Below are 24604 nucleotides of genomic sequence, written 5' to 3' on the forward strand. Positions count from 1 at the left end.
TGAGAACTAACACATCTCCCTCCTTGACAACCCTTCCACCCTCTGAATGTTCAAGGAGTAGCCAGATAGGTTTGGAAGCAGTCTGTTTAACCTCCCTGACCCCCAGCCCCCCATGTGCTCTGTGTCTGCTCTGTCGTCATAACAGCCAGAAAAGTGACTAATGTCAGACCAGGAACTAGGATTCTGGATCATGATCTACTATGTCGTTAATCTTTTCCTTTGCCTCTGCCTTGGCCTCAAAAGTGACCTAGTACTCGTGTGCTATCTAATCCTGCGGACACTAGCCCGAGCCCTTGGGGTTGTGCATCCCAGCAGCTCTCATCTAACCCTGCTGCCTTCCCGCAGGATCACTATGACTGGGGCCTGAGGGCCATCAAGTCCGTGCTGGTGGTGGCGGGATCCCTGAAGCGAGGAGATCCTGACCGGCCCGAGGACCAGGTCCTGATGCGCTCCCTGCGAGACTTCAACATCCCCAAGATTGTGACAGATGACATACCCGTGTTCATGGGCCTGATCGGGGACCTGTTTCCTGCCCTGAATGTCCCTCGGAGGAGAGACCTCAACTTCGAAGCTTTGGTTAGGAAGGCTGTGGTGGAGCTGAAGCTGCAGGCTGAGGACAACTTTGTGCTCAAGGTACAGGGTTTTCCCTCCCAACATTTTTTTGTCTCTTAATTCTTTTCTTGGACAGTGGATTATACTTCATCCTTAATCCAAAGTGTAGCTTTAGAGGTACAGATACTTATCGACTTTGCAATAACTCAGTTCATCTCAGTAGCTCTTTATTGGCACATCCACAGTGTGGAATGTGCGGTGAGGAATGCAAAAGAAGGACAAAGCCCCTACCGTCAGGGGCTTCACATTCTCATGGGAGGAATGAGACACAGGCTTTGCTATAGCACGTGTTCCTTTCATGTGAATTACTTCATGCACCACTATACAGGAATGACAGTCAGGTAAAGTGGAAGCTGTGTTGGTTCTTATGCATTTTTCTGATCTTGAAAATGCTTTGAAGTGATCAGGGACAGGCTTTACACAATTAAAGAAAAACCTGAGGGTGGTAGATAGAATAATTCCTCCCCCTACCCCGCCAAAGATGTCCACAACCTAATCCCCAGAATTTGTGAACGTGTTACATTACGTGGCAAGGGGGGATTAAGGTCACAGAGGGCGTTAAGGTTGCTAATCAGCTGACCAGGCTGTGGGGAGATGATCCGGGTTTATCCAGGTGGCCCAGTATAATCACGACGGTCTTTCTAAGTGAAAGAGGGAGACAGAGAGTGTCAGTGACCCCACGGAGTAAGACTCAACCAGCCACTGCTGGTTTTCAGGGTGGAGGACGGGGCCATGAGCCAGGGAGTGTGGGCAGTCCCTAGACGCTAGAAAAGGCAAGAGAACCAACCCCCACCAACACACACACACAGCTTTCAGAAGGAATCAGCCCTCAACACCTTGATTTGAGCACAGTTAAGACTTCTGACAACCCAAACTGTAAGCTAATAAATTTCTGTCATTTTAAGGCATAAAGTCTGCAGTAATTTGTTACAGCCATAGAAAATGAATACATTTAGCAATAGACATAGACTTTAAGAAAGAAAACCTGAAACTTTAGTGCAAGTATAGCTAGTCTCATGGCTGTAGGAACCATGGAGGTTCGTGCTGTTTTCTGGGGAGGCTTAGGGTGGGTGAAGTCACTTCCTCATGTATTAAAACAGTGGATTAGTGAAGAAGGCTCCATCTACATCCGATCTTTAGTTCTTTATTAGAAATTCATACACCTATGATCTACCTCTTGAAAAAAGAAGCACAGGCCCCCAGATTTAAGGTTTCAGAGGACAAACGGACATGAGGTAGGTTGCAAATGCTCTCTAGTGACTTCACTGCGCTAGTGTTTTTATTGGGATTAGGATGCATTGTTGAGCTTTGAGGGCTTTGGATACAACATTCTGTACATTTTGAGTGGTCTGCGCAATCTTGTTTTTCCATGAGTCTGTTTGCAGAAGGTAACATTTTTAGGATGTATCGATGTTGTTACAGTAGAAGTGCCTGCACACAAATAACTAAACCTGGAGGGAGGATGTGACAGGTGCCACAAGAGAGGGTCCTGGAATACAGGGATAAGGGCAGAATTTTTTTTTCCTGTATTGTTACCTCTCCAGGATATGCCACCAAGCTGCTTCACAGGAGAGAAAGTGCTCCCCCTTGAGGAACTTACAGACTGGGTGCTGGTTCCTTCTCCATTCCAGGTGGGGTTTCTAGCACACAGTACTTGCATTGGTTGAGATTAAGCTCTGGCTACAGATAAACAGAACTGGTGTCTGCTTTCATTTCTGAGATTACCTTTTACAGAAGAGAGCAAAGCATCACCTGGTCCTTTGCAGCTGTGATTGGTTTTGCCCGTGGAGCAATCCCCACTCCCAACCTCTCTCCTCTTAAGTTTGGTAGATAGACTTTTTGAAGGTAGAGATGGGCAGGAAGCCCTCCCAGATAGAGGGAAGAGGGTCAGCCGAGGGTAGATGGGGAGAAATAGAGATTGTACAAGCCACAGCAAGAAGTCCAGTGTGGCTAGAGAAAAAGGTATTGGGGTGGGGGAGGGGGAGGGAGCAATAGGACCTGAGAGATAATAGGTGGCCGTGTTGTAGAGGGCTTTGGATGCCAGATGAGGGGTTTCCTCTGAAAGGCTCTGATCCTGAGGGGCACCCTCACCCCAGAGATGAGTTAATCCGATGAGGCTCCTAGGATGCAGGCACTGAGGCTGACATCTTAGAATCAGGACAGTCCACATCTTCCCAGCCTCTCTGAGAGTCTGCTAAGGCAAACGACCCTCCTTCCCCATTTTCTGCACTTTTTTCTGCTCAGAATCTCACTCTTTCTATTTATTTGTCAGTTGCCCCACATTGTTTCCTTCTTTTTCTTCCCTTCTTTTCATAACCACTTTCTGCTCCTCTGATAAGACAGATGCCATCTACTAAAGGTTCTTGCAGGAGATGATGTTTTCTACTGACTTTTCATTTACACTGTCCACTTGAACTGTTTTCTTTGAAATATAGTTGATTTACAATATTGTCTAATTTCTGCTGTATAGCACAGTACACTTGAACTTTTTAAAGTTACTTCATCAAAAACCTCTAGGGAAGCTCTGGTTTGAGAAGGCATCCTGCAATCTTTTAAAAGTGATAATATAACTTAAAAAAAAAAAAGGAATAAGCCCATAGAAGTGTGAAAACTGGGAAGGGGATATAAGAATAGATTTCTGGAAAGATGGGAAGAGGATGAAAGCAGGTTGACAGATCAAACAGAGCAGGGGGGCTGCAGGCTCAAATATGCTTAGAAAGGGCTTCAGGGGAAGAGGAGCCAGGAGGCGGCCAGTCTGCCAAGCAGAACCCTGGAGAAGCTCAGGGCTTGGGCTAGGCAGTGAAGGAGGGCAGGAGTGGGGAAGAGGACTGAGAACACGGGGAGGGGGGGTGCCTTAAGCCGGTGGGGGAGGGCATTAAGTCTGTTTACCCAATCATTGTACCACTTAGCTCCCCACACTCTCCCCCAGCTCCCCCTTCTAGGCCCAGGTTCCCAAGAATGCGGACCATGCACAGCCAAGCATGTAACTGCAGCCGAAAAGAAAGGTCTAAGGGAATTTAATAAACTCTTTAGGAGGGAAACTATGACTGCTCTGAGAGTTTGAAGCCCATACATTCTGTTTGGGCTCCTCGGCCTGAAGGCCAGCACCTGCTCACTCACCCACAAGTAGAAGAATAAAGACAAAGGCCAAGATCTGACTGGGAGCACAGACCTCCCTCTCAGTCCTCCCTGCCTGGAAGGAGACCCGCATATCAAGCCGCAGACAGCACCCACCCCAGCCTCCTAGAAAACACAGTGCAGCTCTCCGTTTAAACCTGAGGCTCACCAGATACTGGAGGCAATCAACAACGCAGGAGACAGACAGACCGACAGACACCCACACACAAACGCACATACACACGCAGCAACTGACTCCAGGGGAAGTTAGGAAGAGAACGTTTTAAAGTCCTAATTAGTATCCTTAACGAAAATAAAGAAAACGAGATCCATAAAACAAGAATGAGATGCTATCAAAGTATTAAAAGAACTATTGGAGAATTGCAAAGAGCTCTTTGAAATGTAAAATTGAATCACTGATAACACACACAATTCAATGCGAGGATTGGAAGGTAAAGCCAAGGAAATCTCCCAGGATGAAACTATATATATATGTGTGTGTATGTGTATAACAAAGTATAATATATATAATACACACACAAAGAGAGACAGATAGTGTGAGAGTCAAGGTGACACATAGAGGATTATCTAGGTTACGTAACGTGTTGCCAATGGGAATTCTAGAAAGAGAGCACTTGAAGAACTGGACAAACGTGTCCAGATTACATGGGCTCAGTCAGTACTGAACAGAGTAGATTTCAATGGACTTATACCAAGAGGCGTCATAATGGAATTTCAGAAGTCAAGGGTCACCAGAAAAAGATAAAAGTTTCCTGGCAGGGTGACGGATTGAGAAGGTGGTACAGGTGACCCAGGAAGGAATGAAATTCAGGATGACATCAGAACCTCTCATCAGCAATATCAGATAGTAGAGGACAAGGAAACCATTCCCTCAAAGCTCTGAGGGGAAATGATCTCAAAACTAATTACGTACCAAATTATCATTCAGGATATTTTCAAAGAGTTACAAATTTTACTATGTATGCATCCTATTTGATTAAGTTACTTGAGGACATACTATAGCAAAACCAGGATGAAAAACAAGAAAAATATCATGGGATTCAAAAATTTCAGAATCAAATAAAGGAAGTCCTTAAATTATAGCTGTTAGCAGACCTAGAAAGCAATCAATCCAAATCGAGTCAGGAAGTCCATGGTCTCTAAGGAAAAGGTCTCTACTGAAAAGTAGATATATTCAAAGGAAGAATAGATAAACAAGATGAAATGTCTCATGTGTTTTATTGAAATTCTCAGTTATGAGAACTAAGGCATATGTCTGTCTTAACAAAGAAAAAAAATTAAAAACACTAATAGAAAAAGGATTTTTTTAAAGTAAGTGTGAACCTGATATTGATCAATATATAGAGTGTAAGAAAAGAGTACCTATTTGACCTTGAATTGATGTTCAGAACATCCTCTGTCAAGTCATGACATGAGGTCCACAGAGAACGTGATGTATTCCAGGCAACTGCTTCCTTCTGTAGTGAAAAATATCTACAATTGTAAAAATCTAAGCCGCTGTTTGTCTTCAACTCTTAGAATCATGGAAAATAGAGAAGGTCTAAATCTAAGTATGAAACAATGTAAATATTATCAAACATGGCAATGTAAGAGTATAATGTGTCTGGCAGAAGATAGGAGATGGAAACGAGAAGAAAAGGTAAAAGGAAGGATAGAGATACATATATATTTACCTTACAAAAGATACTGTCAAAAGTTGATGGATTAATCACAGTCAAAGTAGAAGTAACCCACTCATCAGTTGATAAATGGACAAACAAAATGTGGTATACCTATGTAATGGAATTTCATTCAGCTGTAAGGAGGAATGAAGTACTGGTACATGCTACAGCATAGATGAGCCTTGAAAACATTGTAAGTGAAAGAGGTCATTTCATTTTCTGAAATGCCCAGAATAGTCAAATTTATAGAGGCAGAATGTGTATCAGGGGCTACACAGGGATGAATTAGGGGTAGGGATGGGGAGTGACTACTGATGGGTCTGATTTTTCCTTTTGGGTTGATGAAAATGTTCTAAAATTGGATAGTGGTGATGGTTGTGTAATCCTGTGACTATGCTAAAAGCCCCTGGAAAAAGGTGAATTTTATGGTATGTGAATTATGTCTCAATACAGCCGTTGAACAAAAAGAAGTTGATGGAACTAGAAAGCAATTTTAAGTCTTTCTGATATCAGGGAATCAGTCAGTAGTAGTTCACGGAAAAAAAAAACAAACAACCTAGGTTTATAATACAGTCTCCATTCAGTAGCCAGAACACCATCCACTGCCACCACCTCTCCGGTTCTCTGCCCCCCACCCCACCCCACCCCGCCCTCCTCCATTTTAATGCAATACCCTCAGGTCAGTTTCATGCTTAAAATCTTCCAAATGCTTTCTGTTGTACTCAGAATAAAATTCCAAGTATCAATTTCTGCATATCTGCCCCCTGCTTACCTCTCTTACCTCATCTTATACTGCTCCCTCTTCCTTTTTTAATTTTTTATTTTTCTGTTCTCTGAGCCCTCCAAGCTTGCTGCTGAACTTAAGGCTTTTGCACTCACTGTCACTCTACCTGGAATGCTCTACCACTGGTCTTCGCATGGCTGACTCTTTTTCATTCATATGTTAGCTTAGATGTCAGCTTCTCAGAGACCCTTCCTGATCACTTCCCTCAGTTTTATCTGGGAAGATCCTGCACTGAGTCCCTGAAAGCTGAAAACAAGAGCCAGGATTGAGAATCTCTTTTGGGTGATTTTGGGGTTTGAATCAGAGGAACAGCAATAGCTTGGGATGGAGGAGAAAAAGATATTGATGCTATGGAAAGCAAAACTCAGGATCCCAATAAATTATCCTTCCACAATGGAAGCTAACTGTCTTTTTCCCCAAAGAGCCATTTATCAGCTACCTTTATATTACTCTCTTCGTATAAGTGGTACCACTCTCCTAATTCCCTTGTTGTACAATTCTAGAATTCTTTTTAACACTCCTATCAATTAAATTTTTTAAAATATAGGAGTCATTTTAAACTAATTAATTTGCTTTACTTTTTTTTATTTTATTGAAATATAGTTGATTTACAATGTCATGTTAGTTTCAGGTGTACAGCAAGTGATTCAGATACATATATCTGAATATATATATATATACTTTCTCAGATTCTTTTCCCTTATAAGTGGTTATAAAATACTGAGTTTAGTTCCCTGTGCTATACAGTAGATCCTTGTTGGTTATCTGTTTTATATATAGTAGTGTAATTTTTTTAATGTAGAATAAATAAAATGTTTGGGAAAAAAACTTTCTGTTGTCCCACAGAAATGTTCTGTCAACATTTTAGCACATTTCCTCTTCAGTTTACTTTCCTCAGCTATTAAGGATTTATAGTATAAAGTATGAGGAAACCTGATCTACAATAAAGTTCAAATGTTTTAGCTCATGACATGCAAGACCTTTCCTGATAGGGGTCATCCAACCTTTCCAGCCATCCTTCACATTAAAAAAAAAAATTATTTATTTATTTGTTTGTTTGTCTGTTTGCTTGGTTTTGGCTGCGTTGGGTCTTCATTGCTGTGCTGGGCCTTCTCTAGTTGCAGCGAGCAGGGGCTACTCTTCGTTGTGGTGCACAGGCTTCTCATTGCAGTGGCTTCTCTTGTGGAACATGGGCTCTAGGCACGCGGGCTCAGTAATTGTGGCTCTCGGGCTCTAGAGTGCAGGCTCAGTAGTTGTGGCACATGGGCTTAGTTGTTCCGTGGCATGTGGGATCTTCCTGGACCAGGGCTCGAACCTGTGTCCCCTGCATTGGCAGGCAGATTCTTAACCACTGTGTCACCAGGGAAGTCCCCATCCTTCACACTTCCAGCAAATGCTTCTTCAGCACTTGGTCTCTGCCAGATTCTCTGCTAGACACTGAAAATAGAGAAATATCTATAAAAGTCCTGTCCTGCCTGCCTTCGAGTAGCTGATAATCTAATAGGCAGACAGAAAAGTAACCATTGCAATATTGGTAAGTGCTAGGATTCAGGATGTAGGTATGGGACACCTACCCCAGGCTGCAGGGTGTGTAGGGGCTGGCCAGAAGAAGGCAGGAGACGGGATCACTTCTGAACAGAAGGCACGGTGTGTTAAAGGCCCAGGCACAGGAAAGAGAATCATTAAAGAGCTCCAAGAAATTGTCTACCTGGTATGTGTGTGCTGAGGGATGAGAGATAAAACACTGGAAGCTGTTTTGGGCCAAGCTGCAAAAGGGCCTTGTAAACCAGTGTAGGGATTTGGGATTTCATCACTAAAACTATGGAGAACCACTGAAGGGACAACGTGATGGCAGTGACTTGATCAGATTTTCATTCCAGTAAGTGTACAACAGTGTAGAAAGGTGAGCCTGGAGGCAAACTAGAACAAGAGTGATGATACCGTCAATTGTATCATTGTCCTCAAGGAGCTCCTTGACTCCAGCCTCATCAAACTATCTGGCCAACCGTGTCATGCTCTGTCACACCACAAGCCTTTGTTTGTGCTGTTTCCTCTGCCTGGAATATCCTTCCTGTTCATCTTCTTGGCAAACTCCTACTCATACCTGAAGCCCCAGTTCAAATGCCCCTTCTCTGTGAAGCCTTTCATGTTCCATTTATCTGTACAAAATCAATTGTTCTTCCAGTCTTCTCAGATAGCTCTTAATAAATACATCAGCTATAGCAATTATCACCTTACATGATAATAATTTGTCAACATGACTTGCTTCTCCATCAGACTGTGAGATGATGGAGGGCGGAGAGTCATCTCTGAATCTCCCTCACCAGGCACACTCCCTAGCACTTTGTTGTGACTAATAATTATAGGATGGAATGATGAATAAGTGAGTAAATGAATCATGTTGCCCCTACATTTACGACCCCATCACATCTTGGGGGGAGTAACCCTTCCTGTGTTGACCTCAGGTCTCACTTCAGACACCAGTCTGGCTCACAGAAGAGCAGTTGGGACGTGGGTGAGTGACAGGCTGGTCACTCTGGCTGAATTCCATGTCTTCCAGGTGGTCCAGCTGGAGGAGCTTCTGGCTGTGCGGCACTCCGTGTTCGTGGTGGGCAGCGCGGGAACTGGAAAGTCGCAGGTGCTGAGGTCCTTGCACAAGACCTACCAGATCATGAAACGCCGCCCCGTCTGGACTGACCTCAACCCCAAAGCAGTCACCAGCGATGAACTCTTTGGCGTCATCAATCCGGCCACACGAGAATGGAAGGATGGTGAGAGTGGGATATGACTAAATCAGCCCCTTAGGCAGAAGAGAATGCAGTAGGGTGAATGCAGAGGAGGGGACATTGGGCTGATCTGTATCGGGTTAGAAAAGAAGGTGGTAAGAATCAAAGAAATGAAACCGATTTGGGCTTGGAGGGGAACCTCAGCCCTTGGGATAGTCTCTTTCCTTGGGGACTCTTCAGCTGCCTCTTGAGAGAGGGCACCTTAAAGAGGATAAAGCAAGGCAGGCATTCTCAGATACAGTTTCGTGATTCTGGATCGCAAGTCATGGAGTCTCTACGTTGCCTGGCAGAGGGTCTAAGACGTGGGTAGGATAGGGAAGCCCACCACTCATTCTGAAAGGAGCAGTTCAGTCTATCATCCCTCAGAGGGTACCTCCCTATCAGCACCACCCCAGGAGTGATAGGGAAGGTGCTACAGAAAACTCATCTCAGAAGGATCCTAGAACCACAGTCCCTTCCACAGAAAACCCATGCTCACTTGGTGCTGACCTCAGTCTCACCTTCAAAGAATTAAAAATCACTGGTAGATGTTGGAAAGTGTCTCCTGTCACTGGGAGAGAGCAGAAGAGAAAATGGAGAAAACTCTCTATGAGCTGATAGGACCTCTTTCTAAAACAAATGTGGCTTCTGGAATGAGGAAATCTCAGCTCCATCCTAACACCCCAATGTTAGTAGTCGTCCCAGTCAGGGTCAAACTGCCTGGATTCCTCTAATTTAGGACCTTCCATCAGAGGCCTAGAACAGTGGGATTTAATGAGCAGCCTCTCTAATTTTTATTTCACTATTAATGAGGCTTAATATACTTTCCTTCTTATTGGTCTTAGTAATTGGCTTTTTTGTAATTTTATTCCTCCTTATTATTTTCTTATCAATTTGTAAGAACTTTTTTATATACCAAAGACATTAACCCTGTATCTGTTATATTCACCACTAATGGTTTTTCGCTGTCTGCCATTTGTCTACAGACACTTCGTGACATGTTTACCATGCACTTTTTAAGAAGTTATTTGGTTTATAACTTATAAACCACTATTTGGTTTATAACTTTTTCTAACTTTAAGCTATATAGTATCATAAATTTGGTCTAAAAGGTTCTTTTCACATTAACATTTTTTATTCATCTAGAATTTATTTTGGGGCTTAGTATGAGGTAAGGTAGAGAATCAACTTTATTTCCTTCCAGTTGGATAATTGATTGTGACAGCACCATTTATTAAGTAAATTGTCCTTTCCCTCTTAATTTAAATTCCAACTTGTCATATATGCAGTTGTCCCTTGGTATCCATGAGGGATTGGTTCCAGGAACTCCTATGGATACCAAAATCCATGGCTGCTCAAGACCTCATATAAAATGGCATTGTATTTGCATTATCCTATGCACATCCTCCCATACACTTTAAATCATCTCTAGATTACTAATAACACCTAGCACAATGTAAATGTTGTATAAATAGTTGTAAGTACAGTGTAAATGCTATATAAACAGTTGCTAGTGTGTGGCAAATTCAAGTTTTGTTTTTTGGAACTTTCTAGAATTGTTTTTTTCTGAATATTTTCGATCCATGGCTGGTTGAATCCACGGATGCGAAACTCGCAGATACAGAGGGCCAATTGTATTGACATCTGATTCTGGGTTTTCTGTTTTGTTCCACTCACCTGTTTATCTAATCCTATACTAATGTCATTCTATCTAGGTTATAATCATTTTATATCATTTTCATGTCTGATGAAGTAAATCCCTCCTCAATATTTTTCTGTAATTTCTCGGCTAGTCTTAGGCACTTCTTATTCCATATTAAATTTAAGCTCACATAATATAATTCAAATTTTAAACAGTGTTTAAATTAGCGTTTTATTAAATATACACATTAAATATGGAGAAATCGAAAAAGATTTATAATAATCATAAATCTGTATCACTAAATGAGAACTTTCAAGTAAGTGGAATATAACTTTTTTTTTTTTTTTTTTTTTGCGGTACGCGGGCCTCTCACTGTTGTGGCCTCTCCCGTTGTGGAGCACAGGCTCCGGACGTGCAGGCTCAGCGGCCATGGCTCACGGGCCCAGCCGCTCCGCGGCATGTGGGATCTTGCCGGACCAGGGCACGAACCCATGTCCCCTGCATCGGCAGGTGGACTCTCAACCACTGCGCCACCAGGGAAGCCCGAATATAACTTTTTAAAACATTTTAAGAGAACTTGATAAAAGTAGACATATAGTGGATTATATTAATACACCTTTTTCAAAATTAGAAAGATTCAGTAGACAGAAAAATAAGTATAGACATAGAAGAATTAGGAAATACATCCATCAAACTCAGTGTAACACACTGATATAGAACTTTGCATCTTGTAAATAGAAAATATTCCTTTCTTGGTAGGCTCATGGAACATTTCCAAAAAATTAAAGTTTAGTTGGGCACAGAAGAAATTGTAATGAATTCAAAAGTATCAATTTTCACACCACATTGCTTGATACTAATACAATAGAATTAGAAACAAATAGCAAGAAAATGACCAAAAATAATTTTACTATTTGCAATCAAGAAACAGTAAGCCCTGGATTAAAGGGAAAATTAAATTGCAACCCCTCTTGGAAGCAATATAAAGAAGAATACTTCATACAGAAACCTCTGGGACACATCTAAAGCCAATAAGAAAAAACTCAACTCTAAATAATTACAGAAGGTAGGCTAGAAATAAAGGAAATCAGTATCCATCCTAAGAAATTATTCAAAGAGTAATAAACTAAACCTGAAGAAAACTGGGAAGAAACCAATAGAGATAAAAGCTGAAATTAGTGGGAAGGAACAAAAAAATATAGGGAGGATAAATAAATATAAATACTGGTTCTTTGTAAAGACCAGTAAGTCCATTGTGAGCATGATTAATGGGGGAGAGAGTAAAAGTATGTAAGATTAGGAATTAGAAAGAAGATATAACAGTAGATATAGACAAGATTAAAATGAAAGAGACACAATTAGATGATACATATTCGAAAAACTAGAAGAAATAGATGATCCACTAGCAAAATATAATTTTAACAAAATTTACTCAATAAGAACTAACACAGCATTGTAAAGCAACTATACTCTGATAAAAACTTATTGAAAAAAAGAATTAAAAAATTTACTCAATAAGAAGTAGAAAAAGTAATGAAAAGGAAAATTTTAAAATAATAGCTGAATAAAAGAAAGATAATTCCAAAATCATCAAAGGACACCTCTTAATTCATTTTATGAAGCCAAAATAATCTTGATATCAACCTTTGTGCAGAATCAAAAACAATAGCCCAATTTCACTTATTAATACAGATTTAGAAATTCTCAATAAAATATCAGTAACTAAAATCTATCAGGATCTCAAAAGAATAATACATTCTGACCAAGTAGCATCTGTTCTAGGAATGTCAGGATAAGTCAGTTACTTTTAAAGTAGCAACATAAAGCATTGACAAATTAAAGGATAAAAGAATTTGATCAATAACTAGGTGCTAAAAACTCAGTAGCCATTCCTAATTTTAAAAATTCTAAGTAAAATAGGAATAGAAGGAAATCTCTTAAGTACAATTAACACTCTTTACCTAAAGCCAAAAGGAAAAAAAGAGCATTCTGAATGATGAGAAAATAAAGCCAATTCCATTAAAACCAGAAATAAGCCAAGGAGACCTATTACCAACATTATTATTCAGATTTGCTTGGTGGGATTCTGGAAAATGCAGTAAGACAGGAAAATGGAATACATCTTATAAATTGGAGGAAAGGAGATAATTATTATTTTGGTGATTATACCACTTTATACCTATAAAACTCTAGAGACAGTATTGAAAAATCACTAGAATTAATAAGCATATGTATTAAAGGTAACTAAGTATAAAATAAAATACACAAAATTTGAAAGCTTTTTTCTATACTAGCAGTTGTCAACTAAAACTGAAAGTCAGGAAAAAGAATTCCATTCACAATAACAATAAGAACTGAAATGTTTAGGGATACATTTAGCCAAAGAGATACATTGAAAATGCTGTAAAAATTTATTAAGGAACATAAAACAATATTTGAATAAAAGAAAAGACATACCATATTATTGATTGGGAAAGCTTAGTATTATAAAAAATCAATTCTATCCAAATTAAGAGATAAATTTCATGTAACGCCAACTAGAATCACATAGGGCCTTCTCTCAAAGCCTGCGTTTGGCAGGATTTTCCCAGGCCGCAGTTCCAAAGGATGAAAACCTTACCTAAGAAGGTTTTATGTAATTCCATCACGTAATAGTTGCCTGTTGAAATGGTTCACTGGGTCCCTTGTCAGTTAAAAAGTAGTACCATCAGGTTTCCTTCTTGTTTTGCTGTTGCTGCTGTTCTTAAAAAAGCTGGGCCAGAGCACAGAGAGAGTGGAACCTTGGGAGTGGTCAGATTCTTAATAGCGTAAGTTACAAAGCCACTTCTGACCTGCCTATGTACACCTCCTTCTGAGTGTTGTAGCTGATAGGAAAAGGCTGTTTTAAGAGGAAGAAGCTTGATGGTGACCTGGAAATTAAGATATCCATGGTTCCTCTTAGGATTGTTCTCTTCCGTCATGCGGGAGCTTTCCAACATCACCCACGATGGGCCCAAGTGGATTCTACTTGATGGTGACATAGATCCAATGTGGATCGAGTCTCTGAACACTGTCATGGATGATAACAAGGTACCAAGGGGGAAGGGGACCCCACGTCATCCCTAATCATCAATGAAACCAGTCCCTAGGCACATCTGGAAACCTTGATTCCACACAGGACTGGCCCCGAGCAAGGAATCATTACTGCTGTCTTTATTTTTTCCTGCTTTATTGAGATATAACTGACATATAACATTGTCAATATATAATTGATATATAACACTGTAAGTGTGAGGTGTACAACGTGATGATTTGAAATATATATTGCAAAATGATTACCACAAGGTTAGTTAATACCTCCATTACCTCACATAATTACGTGTGTGTGTGTGTGTGTGGTGAGAACTTCTAAGATCTACTCTTAGCAACTTTCAAGTACACAATACAGTGTTATTAACTCTAGTCACCATGCTGTACATGACGTTAGTCATCTTGTAACTGGAAGTTTGTACCCTTTGAACACCTTCATGCATTTCCTCTGCCCGCCCCACACCCCCATCCCTGGAAACCACCAACCTACCCTCTGTTTCTATGAGTTTATTTTTTTAAGATTCCATATATAAGGAGATCATATAGCATTTGTCTTTCTCTGTCTGACATTTCACATACCATAACACTCTCCAAGTCCATCCATGTTGTCATGGATGAACCTGGAGAAGGATTTCCTTCTTTTTATGGCTGAATAATACTCCACTGTGTGTGTGTGTGTGTGTGTGTGTGTGTGTGTGTGTGTGTATATCACATTTTCTTTATCCATTCCTCCATCAACAGACACTTAGGTTGTTTCTACATCTTGGCTATTGTAAATAATGCTCCAGTGAACATGGAGTGCAGATAGCAGATAACTCTTCAAGATCCTGATTTCACTCACCGGTATCTTCAGTAGACGTCTTAGAACTGATTCATCCCATAGAGCAACTTTCACTTCGTTCAGTGGCACTGCCATCACTCACATGTTTTTAGTATTGTTGTAATTTCCTTCAGAATCTTCTGCGTGCAGGTTAATTCAATATTTAGAGCTGAAAAGAATCTGAAATCATTTATTCAAATCTTTAAAACATTTTTCTTCTTTGTTTATAAATAAGGAAACTGAGATCAGAAACATTCTGAGCCTGTCATGCATCCTCAATGGTGACCAATCTTTATCCATGGAGAATATGTTTTATTTTTTATAAACAATGAAAACTGAATGCCAATAAAGTGGCTGTTAAGCTGGGAACTGTTTCTAAACTTGTTCGTAAAGCACATCTAGGCTAGACGTTTTAAGATGGTTTCAACGTTTACAGAATCATTACAATAAGTGTGTGCTCTTCCAAAAGAAACAGGAGTTGTATGAAACCTGAGCTCTTCTCCTTTAATTATCCTACTTTTTCATTATGGTCTAGTTCATTCAAATCATTGACATCCACTTAAACTTTTTAGATAGCTTTTTTCCTGATTCAATACACACAACAGGGATGGAGGTAAAGGGGCTACAGAAGGAGAGAGGATTGTTGCAGAAAATTTAGAAAATACTTATAATCACAAAGAAGAAAATAATCATCCTAATTCCTATCAGGAATAATAGCCTAACTCTCCCTAGCTGGCCATGTGACCTAACTCCTCCCCACCTGCCGTGTCCATCCTCCTGTGTCCAGGTGCTGACCCTGGCGAGCAACGAGAGGATCCCTCTGAATCCCACGATGAGGCTCCTCTTTGAGATCAGCCACCTGCGCATGGCCACGCCAGCCACTGTCTCCAGAGCAGGTATGGCCCACGAAAGGAAAAACCACAACTGCTCAGTTGAAAATGTGTGCCTCTAGTGATACATATGACATTGCTGACTCTGAAGGAAGCTCCAAACGGGAGCCAGACATTGATCATCCAAAACCCTGGCCTGATTCTCAGCCCTAATCCACACCCATGAAGGTGAGCCAGTGCTCTACAGCCAGGACCATGTGAGCGTCTCAATTCAGAAATGTTACGGTAATGGGAAGGGATTGGCCCCTGAGCTGAACAACAGTCCTCTGCACATAAGTGCCTCAAATTAGACTCCTTTCAGGCCAGTTCTAACCTCCATGAAGGCTAATGAAGATGATTGAGCATTGCAATTTCTCACCACATCCTGGTGGAAAATAACTTTATACGTCAACTTTCCTGGGTGGGACACGGTTCCATCCTTTTAGGGGCCACCATGTGATCTGCACCCTTCCTCACCATGACAAGTATTGCTGATCAATCACAGCCTGCTTTCCTCCGGAGCCTAGACTTGGCCTCAGGATCCTTCTCAACACTGCTTTCCATCAGCTATTATCAGTCAGTCAGAGTTGATCCCAATAGCAAACCCATTTGCCCTCTCAGACCTCGACCAGATCTCTGTTCTTTTCAAGCCCAGCCTTCAGTACATTTTCTAAACAGAGAAAATAACTCTCTGGGATGAAGAATATCCTGAGATCTATGGAAATGTCACTAAGCTGTATCCTCTATGCTCCCAGGGATCCTGTACATCAACCCTGCAGACCTGGGGTGGAACCCTCCTGTGAGCAGCTGGATCGACAAGAGGGAGACCCAGACTGAGAGAGCCAACCTAACCCTTCTGTTTGACAAGTATCTTCCAGCCTGCTTAGACACACTCAGAACCAGGTAGGCCAAGAGGTGAGGAAGGTAACAAGCAATAAAGAGCCTGTTGGCTCTTACCTGATGTCCCGCTGATGTTCTGTCCTGTCCCCAAAGTCAGATGTCCCTAGGCATTCCACCCCGGGTGTGGCAGATGGCAGAGGGGAACACACGTTAGGACGGCGATGGGATGCCTGTTGTCAGTTCAGGCAGGAAGCGAGGTGAGTGAAGAGGAGAGAGATGTAAAGGACCTTTTGGAGGGCTGCAAGGGTGTGTCTGGAGGAGGCCGCGGGTTTTGGTAGCAGGGACAGCAATCCTGAGACCCTCTGCTTCGCAGGGCACGGAGCTGGCCCTCCTATACATGATACAGGCCAGATCAACAGGCCCAGAGGTGAGGATGACACCTGTCAGCAACACAAGGGGCCCACTTCCTGTTCCTGGCTGTGGGCGTCCATGGCCTAGGTGATACAGGATTGGGTATAATGCATCATTTGACCAGTCCTGCCCCTCTGGGCCCTAAGATTTCACTCTTCCTCCAATGGGTTTGCAAAAGTAAAAGCAACAAGCCCTGACCACTTACCACATAAACAAAGTAGTAATTGCTCTTAACCAAAAGGATACTTATTATAGCAAGAATATTATACGTGTCTGCAGAGAAGGGTTCCAGTGTTTGGAACCTGCTTTTGTTTTACATTCTCTTTCTTTGCCATTTGACGCATCATTCAACGAATCAGGTACTCAGCCTCAGCCCAGTTGCACCATCAGAAGCTGGTGCTGTGAAGGCAATGTGACTCAGAGATCCTCAGTTCCTGAATGTTCAACAAACAGAGTCAGGTTGATGTTTCCTGGAAATAAAGTCTATCACTTAAAATGATTCCCAACTCCTTATTCATTGGCCTGAGAAACACAGGATGGCAGATGCTTGCAAGTGTGGAGCAGAGATGAAGGGAGAGCTCCCAGGGCAAAATGACCCGAGGCACTCTTTCTTCATGTGCCCCGCCCTCCCCCATCAAAATCTACCATGTTAAGAACAAATTTTATGTAAGTAAAAACTGAGTCACAGTTGAATAGTTGACATAGTGATATGTTTTCAGATATTAAACATTTATTAGTTTTGATTTTGTAAGTTTTATACTTCAGGGTTAATAATTATTTTTCCAAACTTCAGGGTTTTCATAAAGCCTTTAAAAAGCCTTTAACCGCTTGTGGCTTGTGAGCTCTGTGGCCCTGGGATCTAATGAGATAAAGCAGCCGTGGCAGCAAGAGTCTGGAAGTAGGCAGTCATGGTTAGTGTCTCAGATAGACAAGGGCTGCAAAGAGTTAAAGTGGCAACAAAGGGGGAGGTTTTAGGAAAATAGCATCCCCTATTCTTTAAGGTTTGCTGAGACACTTGTACAATTTATCCTTAACTAAAAATTAGGCCATTTCCCACTCTGGGCATTTAGAACAAGAGACACCAAACTCGTGTGTGTGTGTGTGTGTGTGTGTGTGTGTACACGTGTGTGCTTGTGTGTAAGCACAGCCTCTGAAACAAACTTTAAAGACTGTATTAAGTCCATCCAGAGAAACATCCCCCCGCCACCAGTCTCTGAGCCCCGTGGTTAATAAGGAAAAACCCACAGCTGTGGTTGAGGGTGCCCAGTCTGGGTTTCCTTCATGTAATTCTCACAATATCCTTATGAGGGCCGACCATCCTGCAGATGTGGGAGCCAAGGTCCCATGGTGCTCACTCAGTGCCTCAGCTGGTAGTGACAAGATACTCACTGCAAAGTCCTACTTCTATTTTATTCATCACCGTATTGTAATGCCAGCTTTCTGTGGCCCTGTCACGACAAAGCAATGCCAACACACAGTAATTTTTATATTGAACAAGCAGGGCTCGTAAGGGGTGATTATAACTTTATTTTGTCTCCCACTGTTCCTTCAAAAACATTTTATGTTCTCCTTCTGCCCCTGGATGAAATCTAGGTCAACATTGCTGATTTTACTGGTCCTTCTTCAGTAATAAAAATGCATCTCATCACTTCTATTCACACAATCTCACACACATACACGTGCACATGCACGTGCGAAAAATTTAAAAAGAGGCAGTGAAAATTGAAAAAACATACAAACTCTCCCACTGCCCACATAGCCCTCCACCTACAGTGAGAAAGGACAGTGTTCTTCACTTCTGTCCTTATTCTACCAGTTGCCCCCTTACCAGCTGTAGCTTCTCACCCCTCAAGGTTGAAGGGGTGGGACACAGGGAAGAGAGTGTTGGGCAGGAAAGGCCTTAATGATGGACCTGGTGTGACCTCATTTACCCCAGCTGTGGCAGGTTTGGAAATGACTCTTTGGAAGGCTTTGTGGGTCGCTTGGACCCCTCCCATCCCTGGAGATCCCCAATATGCCTTCCCTTGAAGCAAGTAAATGCCTCTCCATCAGCTAGTCGAGTACAGCTCCTCACACAAACCCTCCAGGTTGGACCCCTTCACCAGTATCTAAACAAGCCCACACGCTCACGGCCATACCTGGACCCCAGGGTTAGTGCTCCAGCGAGCACCCTCTGACCCTGCACTGCAAGGTTAGAAGGTCTCCCCAGGGATTTCCAAGCCTGGGTCCTAGGGGAGCCCCTTTCTGAGGGTCTCTGTTCAGGATGAGCACCTGCCTTCCCTGTAGGAGGGACACTCGTTGCACACCCAGAGCCCTCCCCAAAGTCCTGTGTGCTCATTTCTAGCCCCTTCAGCATCTACCACTTTGATCCTATAAACTAGGAGTCCCCAACCCCCAGGCCACAGACCGCTACCGGTCCGCAGCCTATTAGGAACTGGGCCGCACAGCAGGAGGTGAGTGGCAGATAAGCCAGCGAAGCTTCATCTGCGCTCCCCATCTCTCCCCATCACCCGCATTACTGCCTGAGCCATCCCCTGCTCCCATCTGGGGAAAAATTGTCTTCCATAAAACCAGTCCCTGGTGCCAAAAAGGTTTGGGACCATGGCTATAAATCCTTGAGAGCACCAGAGGCCAGGTTGTCTGGAATCTCAGTTTGGAATTGGAAGAGTAGTTGGCCTGTATTGTGTCAGCACCTCATCCAAAACTGAGCCTGGGGCAGTTCCATTCTGACATTCTGTTACAAATATGCGTTGAAGAAATGAAGGAAAGCCTCCCAAGCACTCGGTGTCTTCGTTACTCATGGACGTAATGCCTAGACTCGTAGACCACTTCACAGCATTGTGGTAAGGACTGCAGCCAGACTCAGAACCAGCACAACACAGAACACTGAAGAGGATGGGACGCCATGCAACTCCGAGGCCCAGTGCTGGCACGTGACTTCTAAGATGGCTGTTGATGGTGCTGTTCATCTTATAACAGTGGAGCCTGCCTCTGTGTGGCCTGTGAGCTCATCCTCCCCGGGAGGTGATGATGAGGGCAGGAGGGGTTGAGTATGTGGGTCCATGGTGCACTCCATGTGTACGCCTGGTGGGATGAGAGTGCCGTGTGCGTGTGTCTGTGTGTCTGTCTGTGTGTTCCTGCTCCCTTGGGTGTAGGTGCACCTTTGTGTATCTCTGGATACCTGCCTTTCAGCCAAGACCTCTAAACCAAGATGGAAAGTACAAGTTCAGGTCAAGACATAGTCACAGAGCTATATTTATGAAAGAGAGAACTTAGTCATGTAAATCACCTCTGTCCTGGCCCACTCTGCCTCCCCCAGACAAGACTCTAGCCCCAGAGAAAACGTTTTCAATGTGTTTGAATTGAGGGCACTCCTCTGAGCTGGAGGAGTGGAGGAACAGCCTCAGAATTGCACCCACCTTGGCTCTGTAGGTGATTTTTGCCAATTGAAACAGTGGCACTGTGAGATATTTACTCGTTTAGTTGCAGCTTCCTACATTCCTCAAGGACTGGAGCGGGGGTCGCGGCAGGGGGGCGTCCTCAATGTTCAGAGAAGGGAAGTGGGGGGAGGGCATCAGAGGAAAGGAAGATGAGAAAAGGGATCATCTCAGGAGGGCTCCGGTCCCTTCCTTCTTTGCAAAGGGAGCAGACCCCCAAACAGCTGATGAAAACAAAGGCTTAAGTAGCACCATGGGCCTCTATAATACCAAAGTTTTTGCTGCTGCAAAACTGCATGAACTTGTCAAATCGTGAGTCCACAGACACCAACAGGGTTCCACAGCTGTCCAACAATGCCTCTAGGATGGAAAAATCCAGTGTTTTAGAGCATAGCTGTGTCTCTCTCTGCAGATTTAAGAAGATAATTCCAATCCCAGAGCAGAGCATGGTTCAGATGCTGTGCCACCTTCTCGAGTGTCTGCTGACCGATGAGGACATCCCTGCAGACTGCCCCAAGGAAACCTACGAGCTTTATTTTGTGTTTGCTGCCATCTGGGCTTTTGGCGGAGCAATAGTCCAAGATCAGGTAAGAGGGTGTGCTGAGGCTAACACCCACGCTAACCAGCAAAGATTTGGAAGACAGAACAGCTAAAGTCAGAATTAACACAGAAGCATCAAACTACTTAGTTATCTCTCCCTTGTTCTGCTAAAGGCGTCAGTCCCCTTAGGAGGGCTTCAGGTAGTGAGACACGTGAGATTGGGCTATGTTTTGAGCTGTTGTTTTTTGAGTTAGTGAATGTATCCCTAATTTCTTGGACAGTTGCTGATTGAGTTTGAAAAACTGGAGGTATAAGTACCTTATTTTGCAAGGTGATGTGTGTTTTGTAGGTGGAGTGATGCTGTGCTGTAGAAGCTTGAGTAGGGGGAATCCCTTTAGGCTTCTTAAGAACTTTCCAGAACAGGCATGTACCACTCTGTAGCAACCATCACATCTTCATACCCCTGAAACGCAGAGCTGTCCATAGAAGGTTAGACCAAGGGCTAATTGACATCTGGGGATAGGAAACCGAAGTCGTATTCATCTCATGGTGTTGGCTGCTGTAGCTTCATGCTGTTTGGGGGTGTCTTGGCATCCTATTCTCTAAGGCTTGTGTATTCCCAACCTTTTCTTTACTTAGTTTCCTCCAAATAAAAGGTACTTTACCTAGAAACAACATAGTTGAGGTTAGGCAGACCAGTCTTTTAGAACTGACTAGCTATCAGGCAGTGTCATATAGAGGCTGAGAACATGGACTCTGGACTTGAATTCTAACTCTGCCACTTATTAGCTGGGGACCCTGGACAAGTAATTTAACCTCTCTCCGCCTTACTCTCCCCGTGTGTGCAAAGGAGATGAGAGTGATGATAGTGGTACCCAGTTCCTAGGATGTTTGTAAGCATTAAATGAAGGGATACTGTTCTAATTGCCCACGTGTAAAGCTCTTAGAATAGTGTTTATTATTAAGGTTCTCCTACCACAGATATTCAGTTTCATAGCAAATATCTGGTGCCTTTCTCACAACAGGGGATTAAACGAAGCTTCAAGTGTTGGAGAGTTATCATTTACTCTTTCTGGTCTGGGTTGATTATGGGCTTTTCCAAATAAAATGGTAAAAATTTCAGCCTCCCAGGGCAAACCATGTTCTAAGAATCCAAAATGAAGGTGAGCTGGAAGAATTAACAATTAACTTAGAATTAACAATCAGTTTATTCTGTGTTTTCACGGGCTCTGATTATAACATTCATCCTACCTCCCATTACCCCCTACATGTTCTTGGTGCTCACAATTCAGAAAGCAGCTCTCAGAAGCCCCTGGAGGTGTGCCTTTCTCCATCTTCCTCTCCAGAGCTAGACGCTGGCGGGGAAGGGGGATGCTCCAAGGGCAGGAGGATGCCTGGACTGGGAGTTTGACAGCTGAGAATTTCATGCAGTCTGTTCTGCGGCCCTTGGAGCTTCTCCATGGACTGCTTTCCCAGCTCCACATTCCCCCTTTGAGGCAAGGAGCCAATGCATCCACCAGGATGGACGAGAGCCTCGATGAATGCGCAGAGATCCGGAACGCAGAGGTTGTGGCTTTCCCTCAAATGCAGTCCCTGACCTTTCGCCTGCTGAAATGTCAGACAGCAACCACCGCTGGGCTTCTCTCTCACGCTGGTGCTGAGCAGGCAGTGGGGTATCAGGATAAAGACTCGTGGTCAATTTTTCTATCTCCGTGTAGAAAAATTTAAATCCACTCAATTCTTTTTAAAAGCCCGGGAGAAAGCGTCCCTCCAGGCGCCGCGGGCTCTGGAGCACATGGAGCTGTTGGCGGCTGTGCTGGCACGTGAGGAGAGAACACGGGAGAAAGCTTTTAGCAGCAGGGACTGTCCAAGCCCCCCACACAGCCTGCATTCAAGCCCAACACAAAATAGTGCTGTAAATCAAAAAGTATGAAGTTGGCCAAAATATTTGCATCAGGAACACCAATGGTGCTTATGTTTAAAAAGCTGTTATTAAAGCGAAGCAGAATATAATACAAAATACAGCCCATACTTGGGTAGAAGTTCTAATAAAAAAGGGAGGGGTGGATCCTGGCTAAATACTTTGCAGCAATCCCAGGGAATTATCTCTCAGAAGTAAATGATCTCTCAAGAGAGCACCAGATTGGGCAACTGAGAACCTGGGTTCAACTCCCAATTCTGCCATTTGCTGCCAGAGGTGCAACCTTTGAGCTTTTGTGTTTTCATACATAAACTAGGAGTAATTTTCAGTAGCCAGGATGACTTAGAGCATTGTGAAGACCAAATGAGGTGATATTGTGTTCCAAACTCTGCTACGTTGTACCACACTGTGTGCCAGTACAGACTTAGTGCAGGAAAGGGACCAGAGAATTGTCACAACCTTAAGGAGATGGGGTTCAGAAGGGGCCTCTTCATTGAGGTCATTGCTGACGAGTCACTCAAAGAGTCAAACTGAGAAAAGGCCATGGGATGACTCAGCAGAGGTGACCTTGTCTTTCCAGTGTCCAAGTACAGTAGACGGTGAGGTCAAGCACCAGATTGCAGGAAGCCAGACAGTGTTGGTGTAGCCCAGCTAATGGCTTGGTTGAGAAACTGACGGGGTAGCTCAAGGTGGAACTGGGAGTGAGGAAAGAAGGTGCACCCAACCTCCTTCTTTCTAGAGATGGTCTTTGTCTTGGATTCTCCATATAAACTTAAAAGATGGTTTTCATTAGGAAGTTAAAAGTCTTCAAGAATTTTATCCAAAGGTAGACAGCTAATATGTTTTCATAAGTAAATATTGTCAGCCAGAAAACAATTGGTGTCAGGTAATACATATACGTTAAGCTTTGTTTTTTCATTTAGTTTTCAATAGCACTCTTAGTTCTGCCGTGGTGTTTTGGGGAGGGAAGCGCTCTTTTCCATAGTGTAATTCCATTTAAGAGCTTATCTAAAAGTTAGTCTTTTTAATTCATAGGAAGATTTTAATATCTGAGAGTACTCAAATTAAGGGTATAAACTTCCCACACCTTCCTGTTATGACCGATAAAAGCACAGAAAGGACAACCCTTGAAGTCATGTAATGCTGGTCATTTTAATTTTTTGTACCTATTTTAAATTCTGTTAGTATATTTACTTCATTGTAAATATTTTTTAGGGTACCTTTGTATTTTGCTTTGACCTTGGTTCTGTGATTTGGATGTCAACAACTTCCCCCAAAAGCACCAGAATGTTAAATTCTAATGTCATGATCCCAGTCTGGGTTATTCAGCTTTAATCCTGCTTTCAGTTTCCATGTGCACAGCAGTATTTTTAATAAAGAATTACACAGAGGAAAAAAAAAGAATTTTATCCATGAGTCAAAAATGGAGATTTTTTTTCCTAAGGCTTCTGATTGCAGAGAACAAATATTGAGAAGATAGTGTCCTCTTAATCTGAATTCAGATCAGAATAAGAACAGCAAACAAATCTGTCATTAAGGCCTATTTCCATTCTCTTTTTAAGGCAAAAGAATTCAATCCTATTTACCTAATAGACAGCGAAATGAGTGCCATTTCTTCCAAGTCCAGATTCATTGCCATGCGCCCAGCTCCGTGGTCTGTCCTCCTCCCCAGGAACATTTCCTAAAATGCCCAATCTGGACCTCTTCCCTTTTTAGGATTTTTCCTAGGTCTGTGTGCTCAAAGAGTGGGTTTGCTCCCCTAGAGAGTTGCCAGTAGCAGCAGGTATGCTTGGGATGTTTTTTTGTGTGTTGTGTTTCAGTTTGGACTCACTGGCTTGAGTACACGGGTGCACAGCCCTATCCTTAGGGGCTCATGATCTAACATGTATGCATATATAGTGCTACCTATTCCTTCCGTCAGAAAGACGTGTATACCTTTGTCTCTGCTTCTCCTAGATTTTTAGAATTTTAGCTCTTGAAAGAAATTTAGAAATACCCTTTCCTAGAATCAGATGAGAAAACTGAGGCATGGAAAGATGTGATTTGTCAGTGGTTATGTGCACGACTCCCCAGCTGAGGCTCTTCTCACCGCACC

At 42.8% G+C, this 24604-nt stretch overlaps 1 protein-coding gene across 1 annotated transcript in view; it reads left to right on the forward strand.

The window, feature by feature from the left end:
• DNAH9 (dynein axonemal heavy chain 9) overlaps window positions 1-24604 on the forward strand; it is a 300462-nt gene that overhangs the window by 128990 nt on the left and 146868 nt on the right. Inside the window, 6 exon segments of the mRNA XM_065896659.1 lie at window positions 346-633; window positions 8756-8966; window positions 13544-13671; window positions 15279-15387; window positions 16116-16263; window positions 20461-20635. Of these exon segments, the coding sequence (XP_065752731.1) occupies window positions 346-633; window positions 8756-8966; window positions 13544-13671; window positions 15279-15387; window positions 16116-16263; window positions 20461-20635 (1059 nt within the window).

The sequence above is a fragment of the Phocoena phocoena genome, chromosome 19, assembly GCF_963924675.1.
Source record: "Phocoena phocoena chromosome 19, mPhoPho1.1, whole genome shotgun sequence".
In the NCBI taxonomy this organism is placed as follows: Eukaryota; Metazoa; Chordata; class Mammalia; order Artiodactyla; family Phocoenidae; genus Phocoena; species Phocoena phocoena.